At 38.4% G+C, this 12,204-nt stretch overlaps 1 protein-coding gene across 1 annotated transcript in view; it reads right to left on the bottom strand.

The window, feature by feature from the left end:
• The window catches only part of SGIP1 (SH3GL interacting endocytic adaptor 1), a 119,184-nt gene that overhangs the window by 42,758 nt on the left and 64,222 nt on the right, over nucleotides 1-12,204 (bottom strand). Inside the window, exons 16-17 of the mRNA XM_090268276.1 lie at nucleotides 6,303-6,430; nucleotides 4,569-4,695 (exon numbers count right to left, since the gene is read on the bottom strand). Of these exons, the coding sequence (XP_090124402.1) occupies nucleotides 4,569-4,695; nucleotides 6,303-6,430 (255 nt within the window). The remainder of the gene's footprint in view (nucleotides 1-4,568; nucleotides 4,696-6,302; nucleotides 6,431-12,204) is intronic.

The following is a 12,204-nucleotide window of genomic DNA, read 5'->3' as shown; positions in this document are numbered from 1 at the left end:
ATCCAAATTCAATTTGCCTTGAACCTGTCTTTGGTAGTTATGGACCGTTCACTTTGAACTCCCTTATTGTAATTCCATCTTTAGCTATGACATCCAGCTACGGCCAAATGTCTTTGTAAACTGGTGTCAACCGTTGCTATGGACTCCGAGTCTTTCAGATCTGTGCACATAGTCTCCCTTCTCACCAACTAACAAATGCAGGTAATTAAAGTATTACTCTATCTAATTTTAAAAAAACCTCAATGCCAATGCCATAGGTCCTAAGGATATTATCATAACTTTAATAGAAAATTGAGTAAAATCTGTACAAATACCATTAGGGGAGAATCCTTCCTACAAGATAAAGAAATAAATGAGGGCAGTAAAACTATTCCATAAACAATGTTTCTTGGAAACTATTCTACTAGCTTGCCTCCTAGACTTAGGGAGTAAGGCAGGGAAACTATGTCTTTGTCAATTCCTAAGTTTCTAGGACATCACCTGTTAATCAGATTTTGTTATTCATCTGGCTTCCTTGGTCATCTAGACCAAGTTAATGCAACTCTTTTCATATCTATAGAAGAGGAAGAGGACAAATGGAATTGGCAACAAGGAGGACATTCTATAGTCTCTTGAGAAAAGAAGCAAAACAGTTACATTGTCAGCAACAATGTACCTATGCCTTTTCATACCCACTGGGAGATGAGGGAGGCCTTGCCTTTCTTTTGAAGAACTAATTTCCTATTTACAATCTCATTAAAATGAGGAACCTCCAATACTGCCATTTGTTCATTGAGCTGAAGTTACAAGAGAATAGTTCATAAGGGTTGAATAGTGAGCTTCTGATTTTTTCTTAGTGGTATGGACATTGAGGGTTTAGAAGAAAACATCATAAATAAATTGGAGAACTTGAAAAGTCAGTCACTGGACAGCTCTGTACTTTATTAAAATAAGTACAGAAGAAAAAATTTCCTTAAGGACTAACCATGGATATAGCCTCAAATTGATATATGATGGAGAAGCCAGTACTGTAGACAGGCTTTTCCAAAAAATAGCAGAAGGAAAAAGGAAAAGACTAAAATTATATCTGGAATTTGTAAATTGGGATCAAGAATATCCATGTCCAACAGGCTGTTTTTCTTTTTATGCGGGATAATTGGCATTAATACAGGTACTTTAAAAAGAAAATGTATCCAATTCCGAACTGCCTTTCAGCTTGGAGAGACAAAAGTTTGAAGGAAGTATTTTAAGTTTTAGATGCTATGGTTAACACCCTAGTACTTCATACAATGACTGTTGCTAAAATTTCTGCACCAAAGGAAGTATCCAAGCCCATGGAGGCTTCCTTTGTTACCCATAAATGATTACTTGTCGTTTGCTACAGATTCCTGGGGTGTTAAAGAGGAAAATGAAAATGCATCATTTACAGTGAAGGAAATTAATTAACAGTAAATTTAACAATGAAGAAAAAGTGTGTTTACTGTGGTCTTTTTTGCATTGGGGTCCCAAATGAAGATTCTGCAAACATCTTTAAAAAAATAAACTATATGACACATGGAAATAACAAACAAGTAATAAAAATGGATATTTACAGATAGAGATAGTTCCCTGTTTATCTCTATCTCAAATGTCTAGGAGTTTATTTCTTATAATAGAATAACTTTAAATATTTTCTCTATTCCCATATTAATATGTTTTTCTCCAAAACCATAGAGTGAAGGTCCTGTGAGGTTTTTTGAGTACAAAAAGAGAGTATTGGATCTCATTGAGTCTAGGATGTGTACTTTTTCATATTTTAACCTTTCTGCACTTGGGATGGGTCTTAAAATCGTAATAAGAAAGCACTGCATCTTAGCTCAATTGGCAACTTCTTCTTTTTTTTCTTTTCCTTTCTTTCCTTCTTTTTGACAGTTGAGATATTCTTTTTATTCTATTTCTCATACTTAACATAAAACATTTTTCTATTTCTATTATGTTTCTGCATAATTATAGCTATTTCTTTAGGCTTTTTATTTGAACCCTGCTAGAATATCCTCAGATACATTCAGTAGTCTTAAATACATGATTTTCTATGGATATTTTAGAGACCGAGCTATTTGAGCTGCTTTCTCCCTTCCTTTCTTAGTCATATATAAAATAACTGCATCTTTTAATGGATATTTTAAATTCAGCGAGGTAGAATTGCATAGAAGCTCTTCATTATTTGAGTGTGACAATACACAGAAAGTCCTATTTTCAGGTGTGGCATAAGATTCACTGCTTTATAATCACAGCTCTCATGGAAGATTTTATGCCCAAAGTCTTATGGGGGCATATTCTTATAGAAACTGTTGTGCAGGAAGATTAAACTTGCTCTTAAATTTTAATCCTTAAATTACATTAAACTTCACTTATTGGTTTGCACCACACTTGGCCCAATTCTGGCACAAGTGTCACAGGAAATGTCAAAAAGGATTGTAATGGTGAGAGGGGAGTGTTGAGCCATCAGCCTCAGAGAACTTGCTGCTGAAATCCTCTATCTCCTTGAGCCATCTGACTTCATTAAGTTGACATTCCAAGGCAGTCAGGAATAGTCAGTCCTTTGGTCCTGAACAGTCAAAGCACATCCTCTCCAAAAAGAGACCAACACCAATACACAAGCAGCTCCTGGGGGGTCAGTCATTTGCCAACTGAGCCACTTCAGTGAGAAGTGGCTGTCAGGTGATCCCCAGGAGCAGGAAATAAAGAATGGGAGAGTGAGGAATGTAGTAGGAAGATGAAAACGAAATTAAAAAGAACAAAACTAAACAGATTAAATCAGAATGCTCCTCAACAATGAAGCAATGTGACTATTCTTTCAGGTGGCTTTTTAAAAATAAACCCCTTTGTGGTTCATCTTGAAAGAATGCATACTAGATGTGTTCTGAATTAAAGTCACTAGGCAGGATTTGAGATTTCTGCAGCAGGGAGTATAAAAATACATTATAGAAAACATGGTCAAATTCCCTGGGTGTGCAATTTTCTCTGTGAATCTCAATGAGTTGAAAGAACATGTTAGATGGTCATCTGAGGTCACGTGAGGTTTGCTTTCTGAGTGATAGTTTATCCTTGCTTTCTTCTTTGACCAACCAGGAAAGTCACATGGAATGGATGGGACAGATGATCTTGACAAAAACAGCAAACAACAAAAAACCAGAGTAGGAGTGGGGAAAATGGCTGTAACAATCAAGAGTATTAAAAAGTGTTCAAAAATAAGGTTGGGATGTTACAGAAAAAACAAACCAAAAAGCCAGAAAGAAAAGAACTAATCAGCATATAAAAATAGGAAGCTCCAACTTGCCCGAATTAATGATGCAGATAAAGAATAGAGTTGAATATATATATATATATGTATGTATGTGTATATATATGTATATATATATATATATATATACACACATATATATATATAGTATCTGTGTCACTGTATCATATGAAATTGGATAGCTGGCTATATTTTCACCAGATCTGAAGGATTCTTTGGGCTGGTCTAATTAATAATATAGAGCATGTGATTTAGTTGAACTCGTTTTTCGGGCCCCTACGGGGCACACTTTAACTTATTCCACTGAAAAAAATAGAGAGTTCTTTGCAAAAGAGCTTCAGGCTTTGATCAAGCTACTATTCACATGGGCAGCTCTGTAGCTCGCTCTTGGTAAGTAGCAGGAATTTATTTAGCTTTGGTTAATGATTCTCCCAAGCAATGCAGGATGGTCAGCTAGTTTGTAATATGGGAGACTTGGGAGGGAAATTCTGACAATAAAGGAGGACAATAGGAAAAAATGGGACGGGAAAGCCTCAGGTCAGAGACACCATGCAAACAGGAGAGGTGCAGGAGCCTAGGGAAGATGGGTGAGGACGTATAGAGAGAGACCAGCCTTGGGAAAAGGGAAGACGCTCCAGGCAAAACGAGGCATTTAAACCTTGGAAAACCATCCAGCTGAGCAGCCATTCTCAACTCTTGACTTTCATCACACCGTAAAGAAAGAGGCACCAAGGCATTTACTGCAAATGCCAGCAATGATTTATTTCTCAGGGAACATTGACCAAAAGCACTGAAAAGCACTAGAAAAAAATGTTTAAAGGTTTGCTCAAGTCCCACAATACCAGTGTGTATACCATTTGTTGACATAAGAACAACCGAAAGTGATGAAGAAATTAAAGCTTCAAGAAAATAAAAGTTCTGAATTTTGTGATTTCTGATGTGGTACATGGCTGGAATTTAATCAACATTCCCCCTCAAAGGAGATTATTTTGATTTTAAGAAATAATATCTAAATTACAGGACCTTATCTGACAATTTCTTCCTTGCTTTTATACATAGCTCTGTATAGAATAGCATAAGAGAATTCCTGCAAAACACAGGTTCTAATGTACTTTTACGTATTTGCCTAGTTAAAACACTTTGCCTCCGTTGCTGAGAAGGTGCTTTTAAAAGAAGAGTCAGATGATAGTAGCAAAACACACAGCAAAACCATTTTGACCAGAAACATAAGGCCTCGGAGTTTTCAGATCAAAAATATAGCCAGTCAAAACCACAAACAGATTAAAAGAGAGGAGATAATTTTTACCAACTGTGGGAGTGGTGGCTGCACTCAAGGAATTGGTGGACGATATTGAAGAGGTGCTTTCAGCCCGGGCTAAGGGTGCTATCGGAGGAGGGCTGGAAGAATGTATGGGCGGGCTGAAAGGTCTGGGCTGCAGAGAGAAGAAAAGAGGTGGAGCGTTAGATACACACACATCATAGGACTTTTGTTCTACATTTTGTATGTCTTCAAGCCCCTGTTACAACAACTCAGGTTCTTAAAAGTACAGGGACACTTATGTTTACCCTGAAATTGATTATATCGACACAGGAGCGTGCTAGAGGAACCATAAACCACAAATGCTATGCTCAGTAAATGTATCAGACTTAGAGAAGCTGAGATCTGTGATGGGGTGAGTGATGTTTCAGGCCTGTGAATTCACATGCTCTCAGGGCCTAAGCAGGTAATATAATCAGAGAGTTTAAACCCATTTCAAGACATTTAAGTACCAAATACGGTAGTGTGTTCTTAAACCAACTATTATGAACCTCACCAGTTTGTGGCTCCTATGCATAGACACCAAAGAAATTTACTTCTATGCAGACTGGTGCAGCCACTATGGAGAACAGTATGGAATTACCTCAAAAGATTAAAAATGGAACTGCCTTTTGAACCAGTGACTCCACTACTAGGATTATACCCGAAGAATCTTGAAACACCAATTCAAAAGAACTTATGCACCCCTATGTTCATTGCAGCACTGTTTACAATAGCTAAGTGCTGGAAACAACCTAAGTGCCCATCTGTAGATGAGTGGATCAAAAAACTGTGGTACATTTACACAATGGAATACTATGCAGCAGAAAGAAAGAAGGAACTCCTGCCATTTGCAACAACATGGATGGAACTAGAGAGAATTATGCTTAGTGAAATAAGCCAGGCAAAGAAAGAAAAATACCATATGATATCACCTAATACAGGAAACTAAAGAACAACACAAACAAAGGTACTAAATAGAACAAAGAGCAGAATAGCAATCAATAGGGGGGAGGGGAGAGGGAGAGAAGGGGGATAAGTAAGGGAAGGGATTAGTCAAAGAACCCGTATAAAAGACTCATGGACATGGACAACGGGGAGGGATATGATTGCGGGAGAGGGGGTGGGTTGGGTCGGGGAGAGAAATTAGGGGGAAAGGGGACAACTGTAATTGAAAAACCAAAATAAAAAAAATAAAAAATAAAAAAAAAAGAAATTTACTTCTGCTAGGAGTCTCTTTATTGTTCACACAGAATGTTTTCCACCTCTCAGCCTTAAAACATGATGTAAGAAACTTCCAGAACAAACTCACTGGGCCATCATTCTCCTTTATATCTATATAGTGTGCCTGTAGTCTGGGGACAGAAATAAGGACTTGCACTTTCTTGGGGTCCTTCACAACCAGATATATATGGTGAAAAGAAACACCTCCCTTTCTAAAGGTTTAGAGCAATTGAACTTTACTAGGTTACTCTGCATCAAACCCACTGTAGCAGAACTGAGGGCCCGGGAGTGCCTAGTCCTACCATGTTAGACCTTGGCTTGAAAGACAGCGATGTGAGGAAGGTTGAAATGTACACCCGTCGCACAGTAACTGTCTTTCAGATGTCACCTGTCAGGCCATTTGCACAAGGGATGTAAGGCTTAGACCAGAGGTTGAGATGGCCTGTGTGAAGGTTTTTGACTCCTGTTTGTCATTGCCACCATGAGTTTCTGAGTGAGCCAGGGCTGAAAGGAACATACCAGATCTCCGACTCCAGGTTTTCCTGGAGGAAGCTTTGGCCGCGATGGAGGCCTGGGAGGAGGTGGAGGTGGGGTAGTGCTGCTGCAAGGAACCAAGGGAGTGGCTGGCCGAGCAGGCGACGATGCACCTGAAAGACAAGCTGGTGTTAAAAATGGCTGGCAATACAGGTGGCCAAAGCGCTCTCCTCACTAATCTCTCCTCCCCCATTCCCGGAGTGCAATGCCAGTCCCAGACACTTTTTGTCACTTCAGCCATTAGTATATTCAACATTGTAGCATATGGTACTTTTTTAAATACAGAAAACAAAAATCACTCAGTTGAACTATGGTTGATGGCAGAAGCGGAAGCTCATTGTCTTTTGTTGTCATGTGACATCCAGTGAAAGGTAAATCCTTTTCTTAGTGACAGGAAACATATTTTTAGGACTCTTTTGGCTGGATGGAGGGTAGCTTTCATTTTCGACAACATGTGTACCAAACTTATGATACATTCTTTTGTTTTTTGCATCTTTGGAATTTATTTATGTCCAATATGAAAATAGAAGTTAGAACTTAAAGGAAGATGAGTGATTCTTCCTCATTATACATATACATATATATATATATATATATATATATATGAACATGTATAAGAAATTTACCTTGTTTGCTTCAAGATATGAGTGCTAACTTTATAAACATAAGCAAACATTTGATGTTAAGCAAAGGACAAAATATAAAAAGATAAATTAGATGTTGCATGAGTACTTTGCATTTAGAATCTTACTAACAGAAACACTAAATTTAGAGGATATTCTGTTTTAAAGGAGGCTGCTTAGGAATCTGTCCTACATAGAGTTTGCCCACTATAATTTTTGTGATGATTTTAAAAGAGCCTCTTGGATTTACTTTTCAGGCTGCCAATGACAAACAGGTGAAACATAGAAGACACAGCGGCCGACATGCACGCCCATCAGCACACCAGTAGGGTCTTTAGACTCAGGCGTCGTCTGCCCATCGTCACTCCTACGTCTGGGATACATAGGTAGACCACTTGGCTAAAACCCTTAAGAAAGTCAAATCAGTATTCCAAACAGTTCTTGTTCAGAAATGTTTCAACTACTTTCAGATGTTCTGTCACCTTGGTTAGAAGCACAGGTATCAAATCATTTTAAGAAAATTCTAGGAAATCCTGCCTCCTCCTTGCCTCCCCTCCAATATGCCACAAAACTGTGCTCCCTGGAGAATCATAGACCAGCATCTCCATCTCCAGATTTTTGGAGTCTCCAAGAAGTTGAGCAGTAAACCCATCTGAGCATTTGCTCCCATCTTAGGAGAGTCCCTGGGGGTAAACTTTGCTCCTCTTGTTTAAACAGCCTGAACTCTCAAGCATGTTGTGATTCTCTGTGCTGCTTATTCTAACTGGAATTTCATTAGTGGGAAATCCTAATTAATATCACAACCCCAACCCCTACATCCACCTCCTCTGTCACTGCTACTTTTTTTTTACTATAGTCTTACTTTTTATTTTATTGGGCCAGAATCTATGCTAGCCATAATCTTATTTTAGCCCCACAGTAAGTTTTAGAGGAGGGTATTGTTACTGTTTCAATATAAAGTAAAGCCCAGAGATATTCAGTAACTTGCTAAAGGTCACACAGCTCAAATGATCTATTTAACTCCAAAACCTGAGCTCAAATGCAATGTCTTGTAGCTTTAGGTGGACTGTAGAGGTCAACATCTTGCATGGGCAGCTAGCACATACCTCTCTCAATATAAATATTCTTAGTCTTTTTGGCTAATCTCATGAAAAAAGGAAAGAAAGAAAGGAAGGAAGAAAAATAAAGGGGTATGTTTTGACAGGTCTCAGTACAAAGTTTTCTTTCAAGTCAATAGATTTATACCCAGGATGTTTTCAAAAAACAGAAATGACAGCAGAGAGATGGGAAATAAACCTTTAAACAACAAAATCTTTGTCAGGATGTTTCCTAGGGATTTTTGGGAGGTTCTATTTTGCTGGAAAACCACACATAGGAATGATTCAAAATGTTTGTTCATGGGTCTATTTCCAAGAAATAGTCTTCTGAATCAATCTCAGGAAAAGGTCAGCTGCTTATCCTTTTCCTACATGTCCAGAAGGGAAATTTGAAGACTGTTTTCAGTAATGTTTAGGAAAGTAATAAGGGGTTATCACCAAAGCAGTGTGGAATATTGGAAAAACTGGATGAAAAAGATAATCTCAGTTCTGGCCCTGCCTGCCTCTTATGGACTATGGGGACCTGAACCTCTCTGAACCTCAGCTTCCTGTTTTAAAAAATGAGACATGTTTCTACCTTACAAGGTAGTGGTAACAATCAAAATGGAAAATGCTTATGAAAGTGTTTACTAAACTAGAAAATGCTACAAAAATGGAAGGCAATAGATGCTGCTGATGATGGTAAAGATGTGTCTTTCGATAAAGACAGAACTAAAAGCAAAGAAAAAAGAGGCTAGTTAACTGTTTTTCTTTATGGACACCCGATTTAACTACCCTTTCCCTTACTGAATTGATTTAATTATTTTGTCATACAGTAGGAAGACACTAAGGGAGTATTTAAGAACCAAACCCTATTTGACAGAACCCTGAGGCTCAGCAGAGGATATTCACGCGGGTATTTCTCAACTGAACTAAAGTTTCACATGCTTTTGTGAGATTACAAAATCGTTTTGTATTATAAGAGTACAGAGGTTCTTATTTGTACATCTCTATTATTCTCTGATCTTCAGTTATACTTTCATTTTCTCTTCAAGCATTGTTTATTCTCAAGAACATGCTGGAAAATAATTGGACAACATCACCAGTTCAGGATTAACTTTAAAAGTCATATGTACATTATCTGAGTTCTGTGAGCCCAAAAAAGTTGGCAACCACTGACATGTTCTCACCCCATTTGCTCTCAATCTGACAGTCCATCACAGTTTCTATGGTAACCCCTGAAACCAATGGAACTACAGCTTCAACTTTCATCTCTCTTTGTGTGCGTGGATGGGTGCGTGAGCGTGGGCAGCAGGGGCACCTAGGGAGGAGTAATGAGCGGAATCCAACAGACCTGGGTCAAATCCTGGCTCTGCCACTTACTGACTTGGTGACTATGGCCTAGTTACATCTTTGAGCTTCTGTTTCCTATCTGTAAAATGAGGCTAATATATCATAATGTTGTGGGAAGAATCAAGTGAAATAAAATATATGCATTTCAAAATATGTAAAAAAACGAAAACAGCCTTTTTCAGTTGTGTTTCTTAGAACACAATTTCATCATTTATTTGAAGAAAGTATTAAATACTTGTGGGAATGGCCATATGCTTACTATGTTTCCTTTTTGGTTACCAGCATATTATAAGCCCTGGAAACATACTGTCCAATGGAGCTTTCTGCAATGATGAAAATGTTCTAGAATGAATGCTATCCAATAAGATAGACACCAGCCACAGGCAGCCACTGAGCACTTGAATTGTGCCTACTGCATGTAAAGAACTATTTTTAATTAATCATAATTAAGATTAAAATAGCCACATGTGGCTAATGGCTTCCATACTGAACACGGAATTAACATTGGTTAATTCAGACCCAGGTAACTCAAACTCATCTGCTTATGGATGCGTGTGCATGTACGGTGCCTGTGTATAACATCTTTTAATATTGCTTTAGTATCCCAAGTTGGAAAACGTTGCACAGAGACCATTCTATCTTTACTAACACCTCTCTTTTCCTGGCCTCCAAACTTGCTGCAGGCCAATGAGACTTTCTCCTGCCCATCTGCTGGCACACAATCCACACAGGAGAGATAGCCTTTGCCAAGAATCAGAGTCTGCATTCCAGGAAAGCCATGTTCTGGCCAGGCTAGGTATTTTCAACTTTTTCTCTAAAAAAATTTAACTTCTTGGACCAAATTCTTGACTTCCAACTGCTTTTCAACAGCAGCAGGTAACTCTTTTGATGTACAAAGATGAGAACTGCCTAAGGTTGGTGTGTGACAGTTACCTTGCTTTGAATTAAATTTTTAAAAGTAGCATAATGATATTCAATTAAATAGGTTTTGAGAAGTATAGGAAACATTAATCTTATCAGGCTAAGTGTTATAAAAAGCAGGGAGTGAGAAGCATCACTAATTTTTAAAACATGAGGTCATATCCTATTGTTGTAATCCTAAATTTACATTTTTGAGAGTCTGTGTATATTTCATCAATAAAACATTAAGCAGCAAATAAACTGGGACTTAATTAAGGAGATAATGGTGCAAAGTGTCATTTATTCATAAGCTTCATTGGCCCATTTCAATCTTCCACTTAGAAATTCAACCCTTTAATACCTGCAAAGTATGTTTCTTTTCCAGCTCAATTATTAAGAATCAATAGTCTTTAATGGCAACATTTTAAAGTAATTTCAAACAAGGATATGGAAGCTAAACATTAAAACAACAGCAAAACTCCCAAAGATTCAGAAAGAGAGCCAGAACTCCTTTCTCCATTCATTATAACAGTGGTCAATTCAATTAAACAAGTGTCTCCCAGAGTCCTGTGGAAGGTGATGGAAGAAACAGAGATGAAAAACAAAGCTTCCCTCTCCTCCCCACCCCCCATTGAGCTTCGTGGGCTGCTGCTGGAGAGAGGGCATTATTTCTTGAAAAGCCCTTTCAGAAGGCTGAGAGCCTGGCCCAGGGAAAGAGAACCCCAAGGGAGACAACAGAAACATACCCTTCTTTGATAATGGGCAGCCAACTTCCTTGGGTTTGAGATCTAAACTGAAGGCTTTACCTAAGGGGCCCTTTACTGTCTTTACAGAGAAGTAAGGAGCTTATGTCCCAGAAAAGACCAAGAGAGCAACAGAGGATGAAGGGAGGTGCTCTAACCTAGAATTATGAGAAGCACTGCGGAGTACGTTCTTAGAGAATATCGGTGATCTTGTTGATGATACAGCATGGTACAGGTGGGTGCTAGTTGTCAAATAAGTTTGAGACATTTTGTAACTAAGCCTTAGAAGAGTGCCTCCAGATAACAGTGGTGACAAATACAGGCTCTGGATTAAACAGGCTTGAGCATGAATCCCAAGTCTATCACCTCTAGCTGAGTAAACTTGGGCAAATGACTAGATACCCCTGTGAGATGGGGGAAGTAAGAGTATCTACCACATGAGGTTCTTGTGGAGATAACATAATATGCATAAAGTACCCAGCATGGTGCCAGGACAAGAAACTATAGTGGTTGCTATTATTGGCAAAATAAAGGCTCTCAAACATCCTCTAGTTAAAAAAAAAAAAAAAAAAAAATCAGCTGATTTAACACATTTCCCAAACTTAATTGAGTATTGAATAGTGTTCATTTTTTAGTGGGGGAGAGCACAGGGGGCACACTTAGTGTTATCAAACATCGATTTTGCGTGCAGTACAGGTGAATCTGCAACCTCCTCCTTGATCAGTCCAGATGCTCTCATTTAAAACACAGGGGAACTTGCACACTCAGAGCAAGCCCTGAAAGATATGCCAACAAAAGCGGCAGTGATGATGACTGCCTATTAGAATAGAGACAGATATCTTTCCTTTCTGTCTCTTACTAGAGCTAAATAACTTAAACTTGGTATCTTTTTTCAAAGCAAATAAAAAGCCAACAGCACATGGAAGGTGCATAACTGAACCCACAGGCATTGGAGGGTCTTGCCAGACAAACAGGTGTGCCAGTGGAATGGACAATAAGGAAGAAGATGCATTAGAAAAGTCTTGATCTTGCTTTGGTATGCATGGCAGGGATTCTCATCCTTTCATAATTACAGGACATAAATGAAGCTTTGAATAAGAAAAACCAAAAAATCAGATTCAATGTCAACATTTACATACATCGTTCCGAAACATACATTTTGATAGACTTTCCCACCACCTATCACCACACT

Source organism: Furipterus horrens, unplaced genomic scaffold, assembly GCF_987537825.1.
Source record: "Furipterus horrens unplaced genomic scaffold, mFurHor1.1.pri manual_scaffold_3, whole genome shotgun sequence".
Lineage (NCBI taxonomy): Eukaryota > Metazoa > Chordata > Mammalia > Chiroptera > Furipteridae > Furipterus > Furipterus horrens.
The sequence above is the reverse complement of the archived record's forward strand: the minus strand, read 5'-3'. Positions and strand labels throughout refer to the sequence as shown.